This window comes from Megalobrama amblycephala, linkage group LG13 (assembly GCF_018812025.1).
Source record: "Megalobrama amblycephala isolate DHTTF-2021 linkage group LG13, ASM1881202v1, whole genome shotgun sequence".
NCBI classification, from domain to species: domain Eukaryota; kingdom Metazoa; phylum Chordata; class Actinopteri; order Cypriniformes; family Xenocyprididae; genus Megalobrama; species Megalobrama amblycephala.
The window spans coordinates 3,878,255-3,898,483 of record NC_063056.1 but is presented as its reverse complement, the minus strand read 5'-3'; the positions used below and the strand labels follow the sequence as shown (position 1 = coordinate 3,898,483).

Here is a 20,229-nt window from a genome sequence, read left to right as displayed (position 1 = left end):
TCGGCTGAATGGATTCGAAAACTGTTTAACTCTAGGGGACTTGAAAAATGAGCCTATTTTCAATAATAGTGGTGTGTTCCTTTAATGCTGCAATGCTTCTGCAATGCTGGTAAAACGTACTTTGTATAGAAGAACCTCCATGGCAAAAAGTGTAGAGGTGGTAATAATCTGGATGGACGGATGGACAGAATTGTTTTAAGTATTAGTCAAATTAAGGATTGGTCAAATGTCCTCACAGATCTTCAGGAGCCAGAACTTCCACTGTAAATTAGGTTAACCTATCTTTATTTCACAATACATCTTAGAAACACAAAACACAAACTATTGTTCATAGTATATTATTACATTTTTGTAATATATAATAGCTCTAAACACTAAACACTAGTTCCCCGAGAAAATGGAAACATCTTCATCATCCCCTGTCTTAGTTCACCTTGGTTTCTCTTGAGATCTGTATCCACCTCACTTTTCAGGTAAAAGCAGATTAAATTTGTAATTTTAATGTGTCTGGCTTACGGTGTCATTAGCTTCCAGTTATTTTTAGCTGTACTAAACAGCTCATTGTGCTGCTTGATATTGCATACTGGTATTTCTTACCATATTATTTTTATGTATTGTCTTAGTTATAAACACTGGTTTGTTGCATAAACAGTTTACAGTTTACTGCACTTTGATATTCTTTTCGCTTTAGTGGCTAATAAATCAGAAGTCTTGTACATTCCCAGAAAACACCTTACTTCTGCAATGAAAAATATAGGTAGGTCTCAAACTGACTGATGCTTAGTTTAATGAGAGAACAGTCAGATGTAACACTTGACAATTATCATTTTCTAATCAAGCTATCAAACTCAACAAATGTTTTTCTATGGGATGAAACATGAGTTCCAAAAATATGTTCTAAACCTTTTACAAATATAGCATAATATAAATTTTAGTGCTGTTAAACGATTAAAAAAATAACTAAATCACACATTTGTCTGTAATTAATCGTGATTAATCGCACCTAACATTGAAATTTGTAATATATTTTTATATTCTAATACATTGAATCTCCAAAGTAATGTAGAAACAACATATAGACATTATATTTTAAATATTTATAATAGCATCTTTTTACCAAATACTGTGAATGAAAGCCAATATCACTGACACCAATACTACTGATGTTTCTTTCCCACTGAGAATGGGCACATTTCTATCTGGATACTTCAGCCATTCTCAATGGGAAAGTGCCCAAACAACATCACTTGGCAATATTGCTCAAAAAATTGCCCCGTGTATCATCACCTTAAGACCAATTTGCATTAAACATGCATTCAGTATGATTTGAAATATTACCCAAACCCAACAGATATATCTTAATTCACCGCTACATAATAGTGATTGAACAATACTCGTGAAATCAGACCGATATGCAGGCTTTTCTGTATTCCAGCTGCTTTGATTCATGCCATCATACTATAATTAGATCTAATATTCACAAAGTAGTCACAAAAGATCTCAAGCAGGGATTTCAGGAGAAACATATCCCAGTCAAAATCATATACTTGAACTAATCATTGGTCTCTAGCAAGCAATGAGCAAAACCTCTGAGCAATAAAACTTTCCTCTGGGCGGCTGAAGGGTCAGGTTTCTGTACGCGAAGAAGAAGAGTCTGTTCATAACCTGATCATATCTCTGCAGAGGAATATATACAGCGCGCGCCGCGTATTAAACGCAGCGTTTACGATTCTCGTCGTATCCGCGCGATTCTTTTTTTCCATCATGGATCCTCATTTGGCAAAGAATAACGTAACAGATTCTCTGGAATACCCAGTGTGCTCCGAATGGAATGAAAATCCTGAAGGATCAACGTTTCACCTCGCTCATATTCTGCTGGTTTTGGGATTCATGGGAGGCAGTGGCTTTTATGGATTACTCTACATGTTCTGCTTTTTAACGCTCGGCTTTTTCTGTTATTCGATCTGGTCGTGGTCCGACCCCTGCACGACCGACTCGTTTTCATGGACTTTTGCGCTTTTCGTCTTTTGCTTGGCACAAGTTGTTCATGTGTCCTACCGACTGCGAAGAGTCACTTTTGAGAAGGAGTTCCAGGATCTCTACGATTATATGTTCAAAAAGCTGGGAGTATCCTTAACACATTTTGGGAAAATCGTCGAGTGTTGTGATGGCGATATCCATACTATAGACAAAGACCACTGCTTCGCCATGGAGGGTAAAACCTCCATCGACAAACTGTCAGTTCTCCTCTCAGGCAGGTGAGTAGAGGGAGAATATCCAGATACTGTATGTGTGCTTACATACAAACTAGACCCTCACTTTCTCTAAAATAGGATACGGGTGACGGTGAACGGGGAGTTTTTGCACTACATCCATCCATTTCAGTTCCTGGACTCCCCAGAGTGGGATTCCCTCAGACCTTCAGAAGAAGGTTATTTTCAGGTGAATAATTTTAAATAGCTTATATTGTGCGTTCACACTGTATACTTTGTAACGGAACGTCTTGTTTTGTTCCAGGTTACGCTGCGCGCAGATAACCGCTGCAGGTACGTGGCGTGGAGACGGAAGAAACTCTACCTGCTGTTCGCGCAGCACCGCTACATCGCCAAGATCTTCGCGCTGCTGGTGCGCAATGACATCGCGGAAAAACTCTTCTCTTTGAACGACAAGGCTTTCGACATCCGCGGGTTCCGCTATGATCTCCGGTTACCCAGCTTCTGTCACGGGCCAGAGCCAGAAATAGAAAACACAAGTGAATCCCGGCCAGTGCTGGAAGAGAGCGAAACCAAACCGGCGGAAAGAGACTCATGAGAGACGCACGCTCCACATTTCTATAGTCTTAATCGGTGGTAATTAATTTTTGGTTATGCATTTTTTTTTTTTATCTTGAGTGCACTTGGGATGTTTTCCCCAAACAATGTTGTCCTTGTTTTAATTGTAGTGATCAGATATTGAGTTTAGTCAATTCGAACACGCGAATCAACTATTCTGAAGATGAAGTTGTTGCACTTACTTAATAAACTGTCTGTGTATATAAATATATTTGTGGAAACGCAGTGTTTGGATGATGAGAGATTCACTTTCAGCATTTAACTACTGAATATAAGCTCTCATATTAAGACTCCTCTGTATCAACTAGTAACTAACCGCTTACTTAGTTACTTTTTATGGAAAGTAATGCGTTACGTTAATTTTGCATTACTTTTTCTCACCTGGGCTGGGCTGTTTGTTTTTTTGTTTTTTTAACAACAACAAAAACTTCTATTTTTGGTAAATGTAAAGGCTCTTTCACACCAAAAGTGGAATGAATAAGCGTCAGGCTGAAGGAAAAGTTAATTCACACCTCAATTGGGTCATCAAAGGTCAGCAGCAAAGACAATAAAGTGAGATTAAATACATAAAATATATTAGTTTAATATATTGAATTATTGCATGTTTGTGCAATATTCTGAGTTTGCATTACACTGTTTGTTTGTTTTTTCATTTTTTTCATTTTGAGGAATACTGAATCCGTTTTTTTGCAAGTGAGAAGAGTAAATGTTCACATTTAGTCTAGAACAATAATCATCATGTTCACACACAACACCTCCGCACTTTATTTCTGTCAACATGGAGACAGGAGAACTGTCAGTTTAAACAAAGTAACTTGCGTTACTTATTTGAAAAAGTAACTTATTTTGTTGTACATTGAAAAAGTGATGCATTACTTTACTAGTTACTTGAAAAAGTAATCTGATTACATAACTCAGGTTACTTGTAATGCGTCACCCCCAACACTGGTATCTACATTATCAAAACATCATCTAACGTCCATCATATGCAACCTGAAATTGTTCTGATTCACTAGTTTGCTTTAGCCTACACACTAAATGTTCACACTTCAGTTTGAAAATAAAATTCTTATAAAATTATAATATCAACTGCAGGGGTGCACTAATCATTTCAGAAGTGAGGGGGCGATAAGACCAGTTTCCCAGACAGATTAATTTTAAAATTCTCTTCTCTTATGTCGAAATTGTATTTTTAGCATATTTAAGTCTTCTTAGGTTTAAAGGGATAGTTTACCCAAAAATGAAAATTATCCCATGATTTACTCACCCTCAAGCCATCCCATATGACTATCTTCTTTCACATTAACACAATCAGAGATATATTTAAAAATATCCTTAATCCTCCAAGGTTTATAATGTTTGTGAATAAGAGGCTGCGTTTTGAAGCCAAAAATAAATGCCTCCATCCATAAAAAAAGTTATCCATTTATCCATCCAACATTTCTGGGTTACGCTTCTGCCCAAGTCGACTTGAATGTCTGCCGGAAGCTAGTTATTTGAATTTATAAAGTTTTAAATATGGATATTTTTCTTACAACTTTTTTTGGTTTGATCATAAGTGTGTGTGTGTGTGTGTGGGTTTGGGGGGGGGGGGGGGGTATATTAGATAAACCAATTAGATTAGTCTCTTGAGAAAAAAACAGAAAAACAGACCCCATGTGGTCATGAATGTCGCCCTCCAGCGGTGGAGTCGCGCAGGTGCGCAGAGGAGTGGCCGCTTGGTTTGTGCCCATTTTAAGTCAACGCCTGTCATCTGACTGGAATGCGCGCCTCACACTGCAGCTATACCAGTCTGTTATCTTCTGCCTTAACATTCCTCCAGACCGCGCACATTACAGCTTCAGTCGACAGCTCCGGTGAGTACACAAATGTAATTAATAGGCTATAATAACGCATTTTAAAATACCTTGTTCTTTTAACTGAAGCTATATTCACGCGGAGTTCAGCAGATAAACCATGTGGGTCCTTAGAAAGTTTATTGGAGGTCAGTGACTGCGTTGCTTGGTTGGCAAATCTCCCGGATAGTTCTGTGCGCATTTCGGTTTCCATCATTGCTGCGGAGCGCGTCTGAGTTACAGCATTTATGCACTTAAGACACTTGCGAAGTTGAATTAATTCAGATCAAGCGGCGATAATCATTTGACATGAAACGTGCACTGTAATGCAACCTAGAATGCAACATAAAACCTGCGCTTTTTTTGCTTTATGAATGTGTCAGTTGTTCTAACAGTTTTGCTCTCTGGCCATCATCTCCCCATCAGCTTGAAAGCCTCAGAATGTCAGTGTCTCTTTCCTACACATCACCTCCACTGCCCTCCAGTGTCCCGTCACTGTCGGCTGATTCAAACGCCACGTTATGCCAGGACTGGAATCAGTCTCATCACCTGCTGTTCCACCTGGCCAACCTGAGCCTCGGTGTGGGATTCCTCATCCCCACCACACTCGCGCTTCACATGATCCTCCTCAGACTGCTGCTGATGACAGGTACAGCGCGCATACATCTCCACTGTTTCAAGTTTAAACATTGCATTTTCAAATATCACGAATTATCATTAAAATGCCATACAAATGCACTGAAACAATGGTAATGATTAGAAATAAAATATAGTAAGCCGTTTAGATGGTATGATGTCAGCTCACTGCAGAACTTTGTACATTTATAGTTCCATAAAGTTTGTTGCATGTAATTCTACTGAATTCAGTTGATGAGCTCTGATATTAGCAGATTAATGGTGAACAGATCATCTTTAGATGTACTTTTAAAAACATGTGATAATATTAGGTGAGACAATACACTATTAACAATTTTGTTGTCAGTAATTAAAATAAACTAAAATAATATTAGAAATGCCTTGGCAACTAAATGAAAATAAATAAGTTGAAGTACTACAGTTACAAAAACTACAACAGAAAAAATAAAGCTTAGAATAAATATATATAAAATGCATATAACAAAATTACTTTAAGTAAAATAAAATATAAAAATAACAGCTAATTCAAAATATAAACTGTTACGACCCTGGTCTAGAGTCAGTGAGGTAATATAAATAAAGCGTAACACTTTATTTTACAGTGCCGTAGTTACACGTAACTACATATACTTACTATAGTAATAACAGTAAATTTTATGCATAATTACAAGTAACTAACCCTAAACCAAACCCAAAACCTAACTGTAACTCTATACTATGTACATGTAGTTAATTAATTGTACTCAGTACTTATTTGAGTAATTACAATGTAACTATGGCATTGTAAAATAAAGTGTAACCTAAAGTGTTATTTATAAATTATTTATATGGTTTTGTATTTTGTTACGTCTGAAGACATATTTGGACATAACAAAATACTAAAAATAATATATAAATAACACTACTAAATCTATGATTTTGAAAGGGATTGAACAATTTTGACATTCCAATATATTTTGCAACATCAACTACCAAATTAATCGAAACCACTAAAATCTTAGAATGACAAAAGAGTCTGAAAAATGACCTTAAATTGTATTATTGCTTTAATCACATGATAACAATAATACAAGTTTTGGCATGTTGTCTATTTAATATAATATGAAAATCTGCTCAGAATATTTTGGAAAGTCTAAACAGATGTCACAATACAAAAAGTACTCCCTTTAATTTTTAAAACAAATGTGTAATTCCTCTGCAACCTTTGCAGTTTTAAGAACCAAAAACAGCAGATTTTAGCACAACGTTTAAAGAAGCTGTTGCTCTGATTATACTTTATTTTATACACACTGTCTTTTTATTCTTTCAGCTCTTTTTCTTATTTTTTATTTCTTTCATTTTTAATGCATTTTATATATTTTATGTATCTTTTTATTTTCTGACTTTTAATGCATTTTATATCTTGCTGTCTGGTTGAAAGAGCTGGGAGAATTAGGAAGTAAGTTACCTGCAAATATGAACAGTTATCCCTCTGCGTGAGGAAGATCCGTTTAGATCCGCTCTGACGGACAACAAAAAACTCCCTGAAACTCCTAACTCTTCCATCCAGATAGCGAAATTCTCTGTTTTTACTGTTATTTCTATTTCTTATGTGTTCCATTATTATTATGTATTTGGTTCTTCTTTATGTAAAGCACTTTGAATTACCATTGTGTTTGAAATGTGCTATGCATATAAAATTGCCTTGCCTTGCTCTGATCAGCTGTGCTGGGTTTGAATGCTTGTTTCTGGATTCCAGGCTGCTCTTTGTTCATAGCGTGGGCCACATTATACAGATGCACGCTGGATGTGATGGTGTGGAATGTGGTTTTCCTTCTGGTGAACTTCATGCACTTCTTCTTCCTGCTTTATAAACGCAGACCGGTGAGTACAGACACAATGAGCAGGATATATATTATTGATACAGTCATGGCTGAGAGATGCTTACCTGCTGTCAGTGTCCTGCTAGTGGAACACTTGGTGGTCTTCTTTTATTGCCTTTTTGTCCTGTCACATATTTTATACTTTTAATTAATAAATTAGGTATCATTCGAGAGCTTAAACCCTCAGTATGCATCCTGTGAAAACAATTTTGACTGCGTTATCATATAAATCCTTAAAGACTTTTAACGGGCCCCTCCCCGTGGAAACACAAGCATTGGCTAAAGTGGCCGCGGATCGACTCCGGTGGCCGCGTCAGAGCCGTAACGCGCCGCAAACACGTGTAGTGTCAATAAGGGGTAACAGGTCGCACATGCACGTATAATTGTTTTTGCAGTAATTAATTTATCCACAAGGTGGAGCCCTTGCCCTGGGGACGTCGATTCACAAGGTAGTCAAAGAAAAACCGTAACACATGCAAGCTACAGTGACGATGGAGGCCTACATAGACGAGAGATTGTGCGAAGAGGTCAGAAAGTACCCTCAAGTGTAGCATGTAAGAATACAAAGATATTTACATGGGTTGTAACTCGTGGTGAGAAATTGCTCAAAACTGTGCATGCGTCGAACGCCTGTGTACGCTTACGAGTCAAGTGAAGTATACTTTGCAAGGCTGTGCGTTCGACTGTGTATGCGTAAATTATACCCAGGGCCCAGAGTACATGTACTTATTCAAAAATGTAGACAATTAGACAGTAAAAGTTGCTAGTAAATTTTTGTGATATCGACTTCAAATTTGGTTAGACATGTGGCTTTGATTGTATAGCAATTTTAGCATCCAAATTATTTTGTTAAATATATATTTTGTATTAAATAAAAAAAAATTTAGTACAAAAATGGAAGTTGCTGCAGTCGGGCTCTTTTTTCTCCTTCATAAATGCGTCTCAGAGCAGCAGAAGAAATGCAATAAACACTGTCATGTTAGCTTGAGTTTGGATGCTGGTGTTTGGAAGCTTCTGGGAGGGGATTAAACCAAATCATTCTGATGACAGACTTTGGCTCCGGCGTTTCAGAACCACCAAACCAACATTTGAGACGCTGTGATGTAATTGGTCCACTGGTTATCCAATCACAGCCTCTGCTGAGGCAAAGTCACATGAGATTTGTGTTGCACATGGATGGATTTATTAAGTGTGCAAAAAAAAAAAACATCAGATGAGTTTTTTGATGCAGTTTTTCTTGCAGATTCCATCCAGCGTTTTTGTATGCGATATACCAAAATGTGCATCAAAATAGTTGAATGAAAACATGATGTCTCTCTTCATGAGTGGGAATTGCCGTTTCTGTACAGTGGCCGGATTGTCATGTTGCCTGTGGATTCATTTTGAATTCACTTTCACTTTGTGCTAAATTCAATATACATGTTTGCCTATGCTGTTTAATTCCAGATTAAGATTGACAGGGAGCTGAAATCTGTGTACCATCGCATGTTCCAGCCTCTGCACGTACGCGAGGCTCTGTTTCAGAGGCTCACCGGCCAGTTCTGCACCATCCAAACCTTAAAGAAGGGACAGGTCTACGCGGCGGAGGACAAGACGTCTGTTGACGAGCGCCTCAGCATTCTCCTCAAAGGAAAGTAGGTGCTTCGCTTCACTAAGAGTGTAGGTCTCCTTTAATATGTTGCATCACTTTTGACCAAGTTTATGCATTTGACACAGGATGAGGGTATCGTACCGTGGTCATTTCTTGCATAATATTTACACCAATGCCTTCATCGACTCTCCAGAATTCAGGTCGACTCAGATGAACAGGGGTGAGAGGTTTCAGGTAATGTGTTTGAAGTGTAATATTTAAACATGATATTCACTGAAAATTTTGAATTGTGAAAAATCACATTTCACATTAACTCTTTCCCTGCATTTGAAGGAATTTTCCGGTATTTATGAGACAACGCTTCTGCTCTATTGATGGAATTGTCAGGTTTACCGTGTTTTCACTGTTATACGGTAGGGGGCGCTATTATGTATCTTCTGAAAGAGTAGAGAATCTCTGGTTCAAAACACAATAGAGCAGAAACAAGTGATAAAAGCATTGCTTATGCACTTTGCAGCCTTTGATTTTCTCAGCTTTTTGTTTCAAATTTTGCTTTTTTTAATGAAACACATTCGTGTTGATAAAAAAGAATGTATGAAGCTAGAATAAAACATTTTGTTGTTGTTGTTGTTTTTTGTTTAAAGGCAGAGGCTTTTTTTTTGATATATTGCATGTTCAGATATTCATACAACAAAATATTATGAGGGCCATTCAATTTTTGTGGAAATTATAAAAAACGTTTGCAGCGGCTGGCAACTTTTTAAAAAGTGCTGGCGGGGAAAGAGTTAAGTGCTTCTTGTAATTACCACAGCATTTTGTCATTTCTGCACCCAGTTATATATCATATTATATAATATATATTGCAAAGTATTTTTTAAATATTATTCTTTATATATATATATATATATATATATATATATATATATATATATATATATATATATATGTAATTTAATTACTTCTTATGTATAGACTAACAGTTCTATATAAAACAATAGTGAATTTAACATAAAAAAAATAATGACTAATGTTAAAATGTATGTTTTAATTGTAACCTTTTCCCTTTAAATGCTTTGGTCAGTTCAAGAATACTTTATGCATTTTTATATTATTTATTTGAATGAATTAAAAGAGCAGTTTCATGTCTATCCTTGTATTGTTCAACTAGTCGAGGTTGATATGGGATTTAGAAAGCAATGCAATGCAATACATTTTGGAAAGAGTAATTAGTGCCGTAGTCTGTTGAAGATGTAATTAGTATTACCTAACACTGCATTTGACAAATCAAACCTTAACTTTGGACTATAGGCCCAGATAGCGGTGATAATATCCTCCAGGTTGTTGTATGAGGGGAACAGAAAAGAGTGCTTTGGCAGCTGATTTGGATCGTGAGGTTTTCTGCTATCATTTAACAACAGTCCGTACAAACTACTTAGAGAGAAAGAGTACAAAAAAGAAAAAACACAACTAGAAAAAAATCTATGTAAGATGTGTACAAGCCATCTCAAGAAGGACAATATCACATATCTGACATGGTCATTTTGAGGAAGAGCAAACTAATACACACCATTTATAATGATCTGTCACATGAATATCCAGGTGACGATCACTGCTGAGGAAAACTGCAAGCTCCTGTGCTGGTCGAGAGAGCGTCTGACGTACTTCCTGGAGTCGGAGTCGTTTCTGAACGAGGTGTTCCGGTACCTCATTGGCAAAGACATCACCAACAAGCTCTATTCTCTCAATGATCCAACCCTGAGTGACAAGGTCAGAAAAGATTTATTTAGTTTTCCTTGTGAGCAGCTTCTCTACTGGTCAAAAGTTTGGAATAATAAAGATTTTTTTAAATGTTTTTGAACAAAGTCTCTTCTGCTCTTCTGATTTATTTCAATCAAAAATGTTAAAATATTATTAAAATCTAAAATAAGTGTTTTCTATATGAATATTTTATAAAAATGTAATTTATTCCTGTGATCAAAGCTGAATTTTCAGCATCATTTCTCCAGTCTTCAGTGTCACATGATCCTTCAGAAATCATTCTGTTATGATGATTTGCCACTAATTTCTGATTATCATCAATGTTGAAAACAGTTCATATTTTTGTGGAAACTGGAAAACCAGTCCAATTTTTAAAAACCTGTTAAAAACAACAGCAGTCCAATATTTATAAGCATCCCAGGATGCTCCTCATGAAGTTGGTTGATGGAATAAAGACAAAGAAGAATTTCAAATGCAAGATTTTAGGTAAAAAGATAATTCACATACTTATATTTGTGTTATTTTACAATTTTGTTGACTTAAATATGGAAAATAGTAGTGCACGAGTGTCAAACACTGACTGGTGGTGTTCTTGTTTATTGTAAAGATGATTTAGCACTTGACTTGAGATTATGCAATTTATTTAAAGACAAAAACAACATTTGTAATGACTTAATGACGTTATCAGTAATGTGGTGTGATTACCCAGCTAACAGGAAACTTTAGCTAGCATTCTGGCAAGGTTCTCTCAAAGTTATGAACAAACGTTCTTCCATTAAAATCAACAGAATGTTTGTTCAAAGTTATTTGGTCTTTAATAATGTTCTCAAAATGTTAGCACAAAAACATTATTTATACATTGTTCATGGAATGTTTTTTTTATTTCTGAAACGGTTTAGTTGGACGCACATTTTTTAAATGTTACTACTTGTTTCAGAATGTTCAGAGAACATTTCAAAGTAACGTTCCTATAATGTTTGAAGAATGAGTAAATGGAACGCTCACATAACCAAGAAAAACGTTTTCAAAACTGGATGTTTCAGAGAACATTCAGAAATGGCGTTTTCAAAGCGTACTTAGAGCATATTTTTGTTAGCCGTGATCAACTGAAGTGATGATGATTGAACCGTAGGCTGTGAAGAAAATGGACCGTCAGCCGAGCCTGTGCTCTCAGCTGTCCATGATGCAGATGAGGAACAGTATGGCGAGCACCAGCGACACTGACGACGTTCTCAACCAGATCCTGAGGGGCGGCTCAACTGGATCATCACTCCGTAAGTCTATTGACTTCTTTAGCTACAGTATCTATCACTAACCCACAATTTACCCCGTGTATGCCCTGATATTAGACCCTTCATGCCCACAAATGCTGATATAAACCAGAACATGTCTCTGTCTCTCCTAAACTTAGTTTGAAATCTCAAAAAACATGTCTAATTTGCATTCTTCATCTCCACTTTGAACTCCATCTGTTCCAGTCTGAGTTGCTAATAGATACTAAATTTGTGGAAATGCACGACATATTGGTGTGATTTCAGACTATTAATGGCTGGCTGTCAGCGTATCCCTGATGTTTTCTCCTCCTGTTCCTCCTCTAGCTGTGACCTCAGATCGGGCCTGATGGGGTGTAAGATGGTTTCTTTTTTTATCTCACTGTCTTTCCCTTCCTCAACCCCCAAAAAATGACCCAATTGTCATTTGGAACATAACCAGAAAGTAGATTAACTCCCTTTTAGTGCTCAGAACTAGTGACTTCTGATAACAAGACCTGTTATGAAGTTAACCTTTAACACGAAAAACTGCATTTGTTGAGTTTGCCCATAACATCATGCAATAAAACATGTACGATTTTTACCTAAATTCATCTGATCAAGATATAATGAGCACTACACTGTATATGTTATGTACATTATTGGCCAAAAGTGATATCATGCCTAGAAAAATTATAATATTTGTTATAATTTGAATAAGCATATTGTGTAGTTGTGCTTAGAGTCGATTTTTTTATTTGTGATGATAACACAATGAAATGTGACAAATTGTGCATAGTAAAATAAAACCTGTAGCTGTAGTTTGCTTTTTTGCAAAATATTTTTTTAATTTAAATACCTTAACTAAGTTTAGTGTTTTGTTATATAAAATATTTTGCTTATATTTTAGTGGTTTAATTGAACTTGTAGGGTCATTAAAAACAAATATCCCCTCCAGACATCACTTTTGCCTACTACTGTATATAGTTTCATGTCTCTTGTATCTCTCTGCACCCTTTTTTCAATTCAAATCAGTACTTCATGGTCATAAGTTATTTGTACATTTACTTTATAAAAATCAGTAAAGATTTCACTGCAAAAAGACATGTGAACAACGAGCTGAAGGTGGAAGGTGGAAAGTAGATTAACTGCCTCTGCCATTTTACAATCACAGAGGTTCTTGAATTACTTGAATTTGACTTATTAAAACATAAGTCCTGGAAAACCCCTGAAAACAGCCATATTTATGAAGAGGTAGGCCTATGTTCTGTTTTGATTTAGTTTTCATTGTGTTCTGGTTCTGTTTGCTCGTTTAACCTAGTTTCCCAGTATGTTTGATCAATGATCACATTCACCTGTTGTCTTGTTAATTAACTCATTAGCTCTTTTGTTTGCTTGGTGTATTTAAGTTTAGGTTAGTTCGCTGTCCGGTATTGTTTATATGAAGTGTCATTCTTTTTCTCTTGCGTGTTCCCATTGTTGATTAAATGACTCTTAGTTTATCTCTGACTTGTGCGTGTGAATACACGTGACAGAATACCAGACCAAAAAAGAAGACAAGTTCTGTGGCATTTGTGCTTGCTGTACCACTCCTGTGCCTGGAGTAGAGGGACCGTTCACAGTACGAGGGACTTTCTAAACCTTTTGCACTACCCTGGTCTAAGACATTTGTGGAGTGGGTGATGGTGAACAACAAGTCGGCGTTCACCATCTGCATAGCAGAGAACAACACCAGCCCCACTCCTTACCCAGAGCCCAGTCAGCCTTCACCCCGCCAGGCGGAGTGGATGCCTCAGCCCACCACAGACACTGAACCAGAGCCTGTTGTGGACAATAAGCCAGAAGAACCTGAGACATACCCCGCCCCAGAGACTGAGCCCAGCGATGCGTCTGATCACGTACGCGAGCCGGCAACATCACCCGTCCCCGAGAAAGTACTCATGGAGTATGAGGGCATGGAATTGAGCCCTGCCCACACTCGTGCCATTGGCCTCTGACTGTGAATTGGAGGTAATACCCCTTTTTCTCTTGCCCCTGCTGGTCCTGCCCAGCTTAGAACTTCCTGTGCCCCTGATGGTCCCATCCAGCTTATAACTTCCGGTGTCCCCAGAGTTCCCTCCAAGCATCCCTCTCCCACCTCCTCTGTCTAAGCCAGCCAGTTCTCCAGCTCTGCCCCAGCATGAGGATCCCCCATCTCCACCTCCTGCCGCCAAGCCCCGGACTCTACCTCGGTCCTCCGACCCATCGTTTTCGCCTTGGCTCCATTCTCCCTCGTCTCCACCATGGCCCGTCATCCCAGCACTCCACAGGGCTCCCTCGTCCCTCTGTCTCCGCATTGGTCAGGCATCAGCCTGGTTCTGCCACAGGATTCCTGACATCCACCTCTGCCCTCCATCCCTTCGGCTCCACCGGGCTCCGCCTTCCCTCCAGCTCCACCACAGTCTTCCGGGTCCCCACCTCTGCCTCAGTCCCAAGAGCCATCAGCTCCACCTTGGTCTCTAATGACCACTGTGGTCATTAAAAATCCCATGGCACTTCTCATAATGAGTAGGGGTGAAATCCCTGTGTCCAGGCCAGGTTTCCTCCATTGACCTTTACCAATCATGACCAATCCTTTGAACTGGCTCTGGTACCCTGTCTGGTATTGTTTGTATTAAGTGTAGTTGTCATTCTGTTTCTCCTTTCTCATTGTATTGTTGAACAAATACAATCTTTTCACACAAAATTAACACTGCAGCCCATCTAATATTGATATAGAGACATTTTGCATGGCTATAGGTGTGATATTGCTTATCTATTTCCAAAAATAAGCGATATCTTTGTCATAGTATCCTTTCAAATGGTTAAAGGGTTAGTTCACCCAAAAAATAAAATTTCTGTCATTAATTACTCTCATGTCGTTCCAAACCCATAAGACCTTTGTTCATATTTGGAACATAAATTGAGATATTTTTGATGAAATCTGAGGGTATCTGAACCACACATAGGCAGCAATGTCATTGCACCTTTTGAGGTCCAGAAAGGTATTAATAACATTGTTAAAATAGTCAACGTGACTACAGTGGTTCAACCTTAATGTTATGAAGCGACGAGAATACTTTTTGTGCGCAAAAACAAAACAAAAATAATGACTTTATTCAAAAAATGTGTCTCTCCCACCATTCTCCTATGCTGTTTTCATTGCAGTACTTCCAGGTTCTATGTCAGAACACTGGCTCAGTATTGGCCTGCTCCTGCTTTTCCAGAAAGTTCACTTTGGAAAGGTTTAGAACTCCAGAAACTAACACAAACTGAACTTCGTTTTGACCTGATTTTGTTTGAAATTACATCACACCAGTTCGTCCTTTGATTTTGCTTGAAGTATATCAGGCCCAAGTAAGTCAAGTAAGTCAGTCACCTGCCACTTACTGGCATAACTATGTAACCTGCACTAAAGTCGTTGATAAACCCCCATCATTAACACAGACCGTTTCTCAATACCAAGTATGCCAACATTATAATATAAATATTATATATATATATATATATATATATATATATATATATATATATATATATATATATATATATATAAAATATATTAAATATGTGTATTTTGAATACCTTTGGAATAAAAAATAAAAACAAAACCCTAAAAAATAAACAGTGCAAACAAGTCATTAGATTGTAATTTATATTTACAATGAAATTCTTTCTATTTAAAAAAAAATGAAATCCTTTGTTTTCTTCTATTACATCTTCTAATAAGAATCATATAAAGTTTATTCCCTTTCTATTTCCTCTTCTTAAAGCTAAAGTTGCCATAGTAATTCCATGCTTTGCTTCAAGAAACATTTTGTTTTATTAGTATATTTTTATTTATCTATTTACCTTTTTCTTTTTCTTTTAAAGATAATAAAGATATTGCTTGATAAGAGAAATGATTGTAGTCCTTGAAAACCAAAAAAGTAGTGCTTAAAAGTCCTTGAATTTCATTTGACAGTATCTGTATGTACCATGCAATTATACTAAAAGACTCTAAACTACCCAGGTGAAAAAAAGTACATTTCTACAATGTACTTAAAGCACTCTATTTTGTGCACTGATTTTGTACTTAATCAATCAGACGAAAGAATGTAGTAGAATTTGTGCAACAGGGTTTTTTTTTTTTTAGAAAAGTTTTGATCATGTTGATCATTTAGAGCAGGGTTTCTCAACCTTTTGCCTACTCTGTGACCAACTTTTTTTTTGTATGCCAGTCATACGACCCACTAAGGCTGGAAATAAATAAATAACTGAAATGCCTCTTTAGACCTAGGCTAAACCGTATATGCTTATTATAATTAATTTCATGAAGGCAGACTATGAGGCAAACATGAATGTGACATTTGCCGCTCTGAAATGATGATATCCAGATGCGGTTGAATTGGGGAAAGGGCCACTCATAGTGTTGCACACAAATTTGCTGATGTCAGCCTATTCCTGCTTTTTGTTTTCATTGCAGTCACTGTTGAAAGTGGAAGGATTTTCTGAATCTTCTGCTTTTTTTCTTTTAAAAAATGGATGCATTTTGTCAAGCTAACAGGCCGTGGCTGCGTACAGTATAGTAAGTCTGCAATGCATTGCAATCTCCTGCGCCGTCGTTACCAAACAGCTGCTAGTGTGTGTAACATTGCGTAAAGAGAGTAGGACCTTGTCCAATAAGAGCCGTTCGCGGCAGCGATAAATTATTGTAATAGGACAGTTTAGAAACAGTGTTAGAAAGTTACGGCAATAATGATTCAACATGCAACATTCGAAAATACGATTCGTTGGAGGTCACTGTTTCAATGAGCCTTTTGTGAAGTGCACTTACTGGCTGTGCTGGTTTAACACTGAGAACACAGAGAAAGTCTCGCGACCTCCTATAGAACGACCCACTGGTTGAGAAACATTGATTTAGAGGCCTTTTGCATACCAAATATGAAACAGTAGGCTTCACAGGGTTAATGTTAAACATCTTGCAGATTATGAAAGGGGTATGCAAACTAATGCACTCCAAAACATGCATGTCAGACATCATTAATCAATGTTACGATAAAAATACTTCTTTAATGCTGCAGTCACAATTAGACTTTGCTAGACTTTGTCAGCGTTCACCAAACTTAAACTTCAGAATGCAGCTAAATTCGCATGAGCCTGAGTTTCCGGTTCACATGCGTATGAATGGAAGTGATAGTGCGACCATCCCTTCAGGCACAAGACTTAAAAACTCATTCTCAGCCACACATTTTATTACTGCTCATTTTATGTAACATGCACAGAGTGTATTTAACAGAGTTGTAATTTTATTGTTTGAGTGATTTTATTCTCATTACTGTTATGATATTGTTGAGCTGTGGAAAGTTAATACCCTTAAGAGAATGATACAGAGTTTTGCCTACATATGACTTCATAAAAGATTATACTTAAATCTTAATTTGTACTATTATGAAATCCTCAAAAAACATAACCTTTAACATTGACAATCAGTGTTGTTTCTCTCTCCAGAGAAAAATCCTCTGACAAAAGCATCCACGGCTATGAAGCCAATTGAAGAAGGAATGGAAGATGATGTTTTCGAATCTGAATCCCCCACTACCTCCCAGAACATTGGCAGGAGCCCCAGAGAAGACATGTAAAGCGTGTTTTATCACCCCACGCTCTTAGACTTTTGCATTTGTACATTCTATAGATATAGTGTACAATTAATTGAAAAGGAAAAGAATTCAGGCTCACGCTCAGATTATACAGTTCTGCATAGAGAGACCTCAGATTAAATGAGATTTGTTCTAGTATTACAGAATTATCTTTTAATTTACATTGGATACTATCACATTTAAAATAATATAGTCCTGCTTTAGTAGAGTTTGTTTAAAGAAAGCAAAAGAAACACCTGTCACAATTTAAAAGAGGACCTATTATGCCCTTTTATAAAGTTTTGATGTTGTTTTTGGGCTCTACTAGAACAGGTTTTCATTCTTGAATGTTAATTATTTTCCTCATATTGTCCATTGTTGCAGCTCCTCTCTTCCCAGTCTGTCAGTAACGCTCTGTTTAGTTCATGTCTCTATGAAGCTCCTCCTTCTGAAAAGCACAATGTGCTCTGATTGGTCAGCTGGACCAGTGTTGTGATTGGTCAAGGGCTTCCAGCATGTTTGGGAAAAGTCCCGTCCCTCATCATAACTGCCAGTTTCAACAAACTACTAACTCAACCAGGCCCTGCCCGTTTATTTTGCATATGCCTATTTAAAGCTGCAGGCCTAAGTTTTGCCTCTTTGTCGGCATCTCTGTTTGAAACCTGCAATTTCAGTTATTTGCGGAATTATCATCTTTACATGGATTGTGCACCGACACGACTCCTCAGCATGGATGAATCTACTGTTTGCTGTCAGTCACCACACCGGTGTGGATACTGTACTTCAGAATCACAGATTTTAGTCTTGGAAGTATGGCCAAAATGAGAGTTTCACTGGAAAATGTCATCTGAACAAGCAAGTAACATATCTGACACTATTGTTCTGACCAACTGAGAAAAAAAACAATAAATCACAGAGCCAATGGTGATTAAATCTAATGATCGTTTAGCTTGGATCATGTCAAACTGTGCAAACTATTATTATTGCTATACTTTGTTCTCAAATTGTTAATGTTAACAACATCAGCATTGTGTGACTATGTGAATTTATTGTATATTAGCATTACCTGTAGATTTCAATTTCTGTAGTCACTGCCCAGTCCAAAGTCTTTTGCTTTTGACTACGGGTGAATCTCCAGTTGTCACTGATGATTGTCATTTGGACTTTTCTGGATTACAATCCACCATTGAAATGATAAGTTTAATTACTGCTGCTCCTGTGAGAAAAGGCCATAAAAGATCCATCACCAGCAGCATCCTCCACATGACATATTACCCTAATAGCTGGGACTCGTTTTCTATGTAAATAGACATGTTGTAATGACGCATAGATGAACGGCTACATGCTCGAATTTCCTGCGGAAACACATCAGTACCATCCGGATTAGGAAACATTAGAAACATTGGGCTAAGGTAAGGAGATAGTTTTGAACACTGGCTGCTTATGTACTTGCTCAAAAATTTATTTTGGATCATTTTAACCAAAAAAGTTACGAACTGCAGCTTTAAATGAGGAATATTGTGACGTGTTTGTTCCCGAAAGAAAACTCAAGACTACAATGAAGGAGTATCAGAGAGTTCAGATGTTCAGAAACAGTGACTATGATATAGAGAATAACTCCCGCTGGAGGGACTTTGTGCTTTGTAAATCTGCAGAGCTTTTGATGCTCAAACAGCAAAATTACACACTAAAAAAAGATGAACATGGAAAAATGCAGAATAGGACTCCATTAAAATATTTGGAACAGGATTTAGGATTCTTTTTTGTTGTTGATGACAATTGATAATTGTGTGATTAAAAGGGGGAGAACAGAAGTACATGCTTTTCCTCAATAAATGTATCACCTTTTTTCATGAGAGCTTATTCAGTGAAAATGAATTAGATGCAGCTTTACATGGCTGGTAAAAGAACCAGGCATGACCTGAAAAAAAAAAAAAAAAAAAAAAACCTTTAAAACGTCAGTCTAAAAGGTTATTGCAAGCATCAGATGGCATCGCTGTACTAATCTACATGTAAAACTAAACAGTGTTGACTCCCTCCATCAGTAAGACTGTACCATTTCTCTGATACAGTTTTAATGTACATATACCATGTGCATTTCCCAAGTCATGTTTTTTTGTGTGATGTGTTAACAGTCAATATTATGTTAAAATGAATTGTATTAAGACACTTTAGCAAATATGTGGATTACATCTTTTCTCACACCAGTTTAAATTAGTCCATTTGATTTGATCATATAATGAACTAAATGAAGAATGGGTCACTTAGTGTTAAGCAATGGTGAAGTGTTACATTGAATTCATTGAATGTCTGGTTTTAAAGCTAAATGTTTTTTTTCTTCTGTGATAATTGTAATGTGACTTGTGTTTTTAAAGTCATACAGATACTTGAAATCACTTTTTTAAATTAAAGTTTGGCACTACAGACATGCGTTTGTTTACTTCAGTATTCCATTTTTGCTTTTTCTAACATAATAATGGCTGTGCTTAACATTATGTGATTCACAAACACTCAAGGAACAGAAACAAAACACTACTGAAAGATTAAAATAATAATTCAGCTGAACACTGCTTATGATCTAATATTCAAGCTCAGAAGATGACATTGTTAATTGTTCTCATTTTAAGAAAATTTTAATATCACACTGTATATTGTTTCCGATTCCCATTAATGAAGATCAGTCTCTCATCATTCAAATATACTGTAGTAACTCCTGTGTACACTGCGCTGTCAAAAACAATACCTAATAGAAAATATGGTGCCTCGCACACCCAAATCATTTAAAATATTGGATAAAAGTCCAATATGAACTTGAAAAAATGTATAAATC

General features: G+C 36.9%; 2 protein-coding genes across 3 annotated transcripts; both read left to right on the top strand.

Annotated features, from left to right (window-relative positions):
* Positions 1 to 1,676: 1,676 nt before the first annotated feature.
* On the top strand, positions 1,677 to 3,038 carry popdc3 (popeye domain containing 3). Its single transcript, XM_048153978.1, has 3 exons — positions 1,677 to 2,258; positions 2,334 to 2,442; positions 2,518 to 3,038. The coding sequence occupies exons 1-3, from the start codon at positions 1,765 to 1,767 to the stop codon at positions 2,809 to 2,811; spliced, it is 897 nt and encodes a 298-aa protein (XP_048009935.1). The 5' UTR covers positions 1,677 to 1,764; the 3' UTR covers positions 2,812 to 3,038.
* A 1,448-nt stretch (positions 3,039 to 4,486) lies between these two features.
* On the top strand, positions 4,487 to 19,823 carry bves (blood vessel epicardial substance). Of its 2 annotated transcripts, XM_048153647.1 has the most exons (9): positions 4,487 to 4,687; positions 5,093 to 5,315; positions 7,041 to 7,165; positions 8,611 to 8,798; positions 8,881 to 8,989; positions 10,355 to 10,522; positions 11,646 to 11,787; positions 12,112 to 12,140; positions 17,272 to 19,823. In XM_048153647.1, the coding sequence occupies exons 2-8, from the start codon at positions 5,108 to 5,110 to the stop codon at positions 12,132 to 12,134; spliced, it is 963 nt and encodes a 320-aa protein (XP_048009604.1). In that variant the 5' UTR covers positions 4,487 to 4,687; positions 5,093 to 5,107; the 3' UTR covers positions 12,135 to 12,140; positions 17,272 to 19,823. The 2 variants fall into 2 exon arrangements, with proteins under 2 accessions (XP_048009604.1, XP_048009603.1); XM_048153646.1 differs by lacking the exon at positions 12,112 to 12,140 and having other exon boundaries at positions 4,492 to 4,687.
* Positions 19,824 to 20,229: the final 406 nt, after the last annotated feature.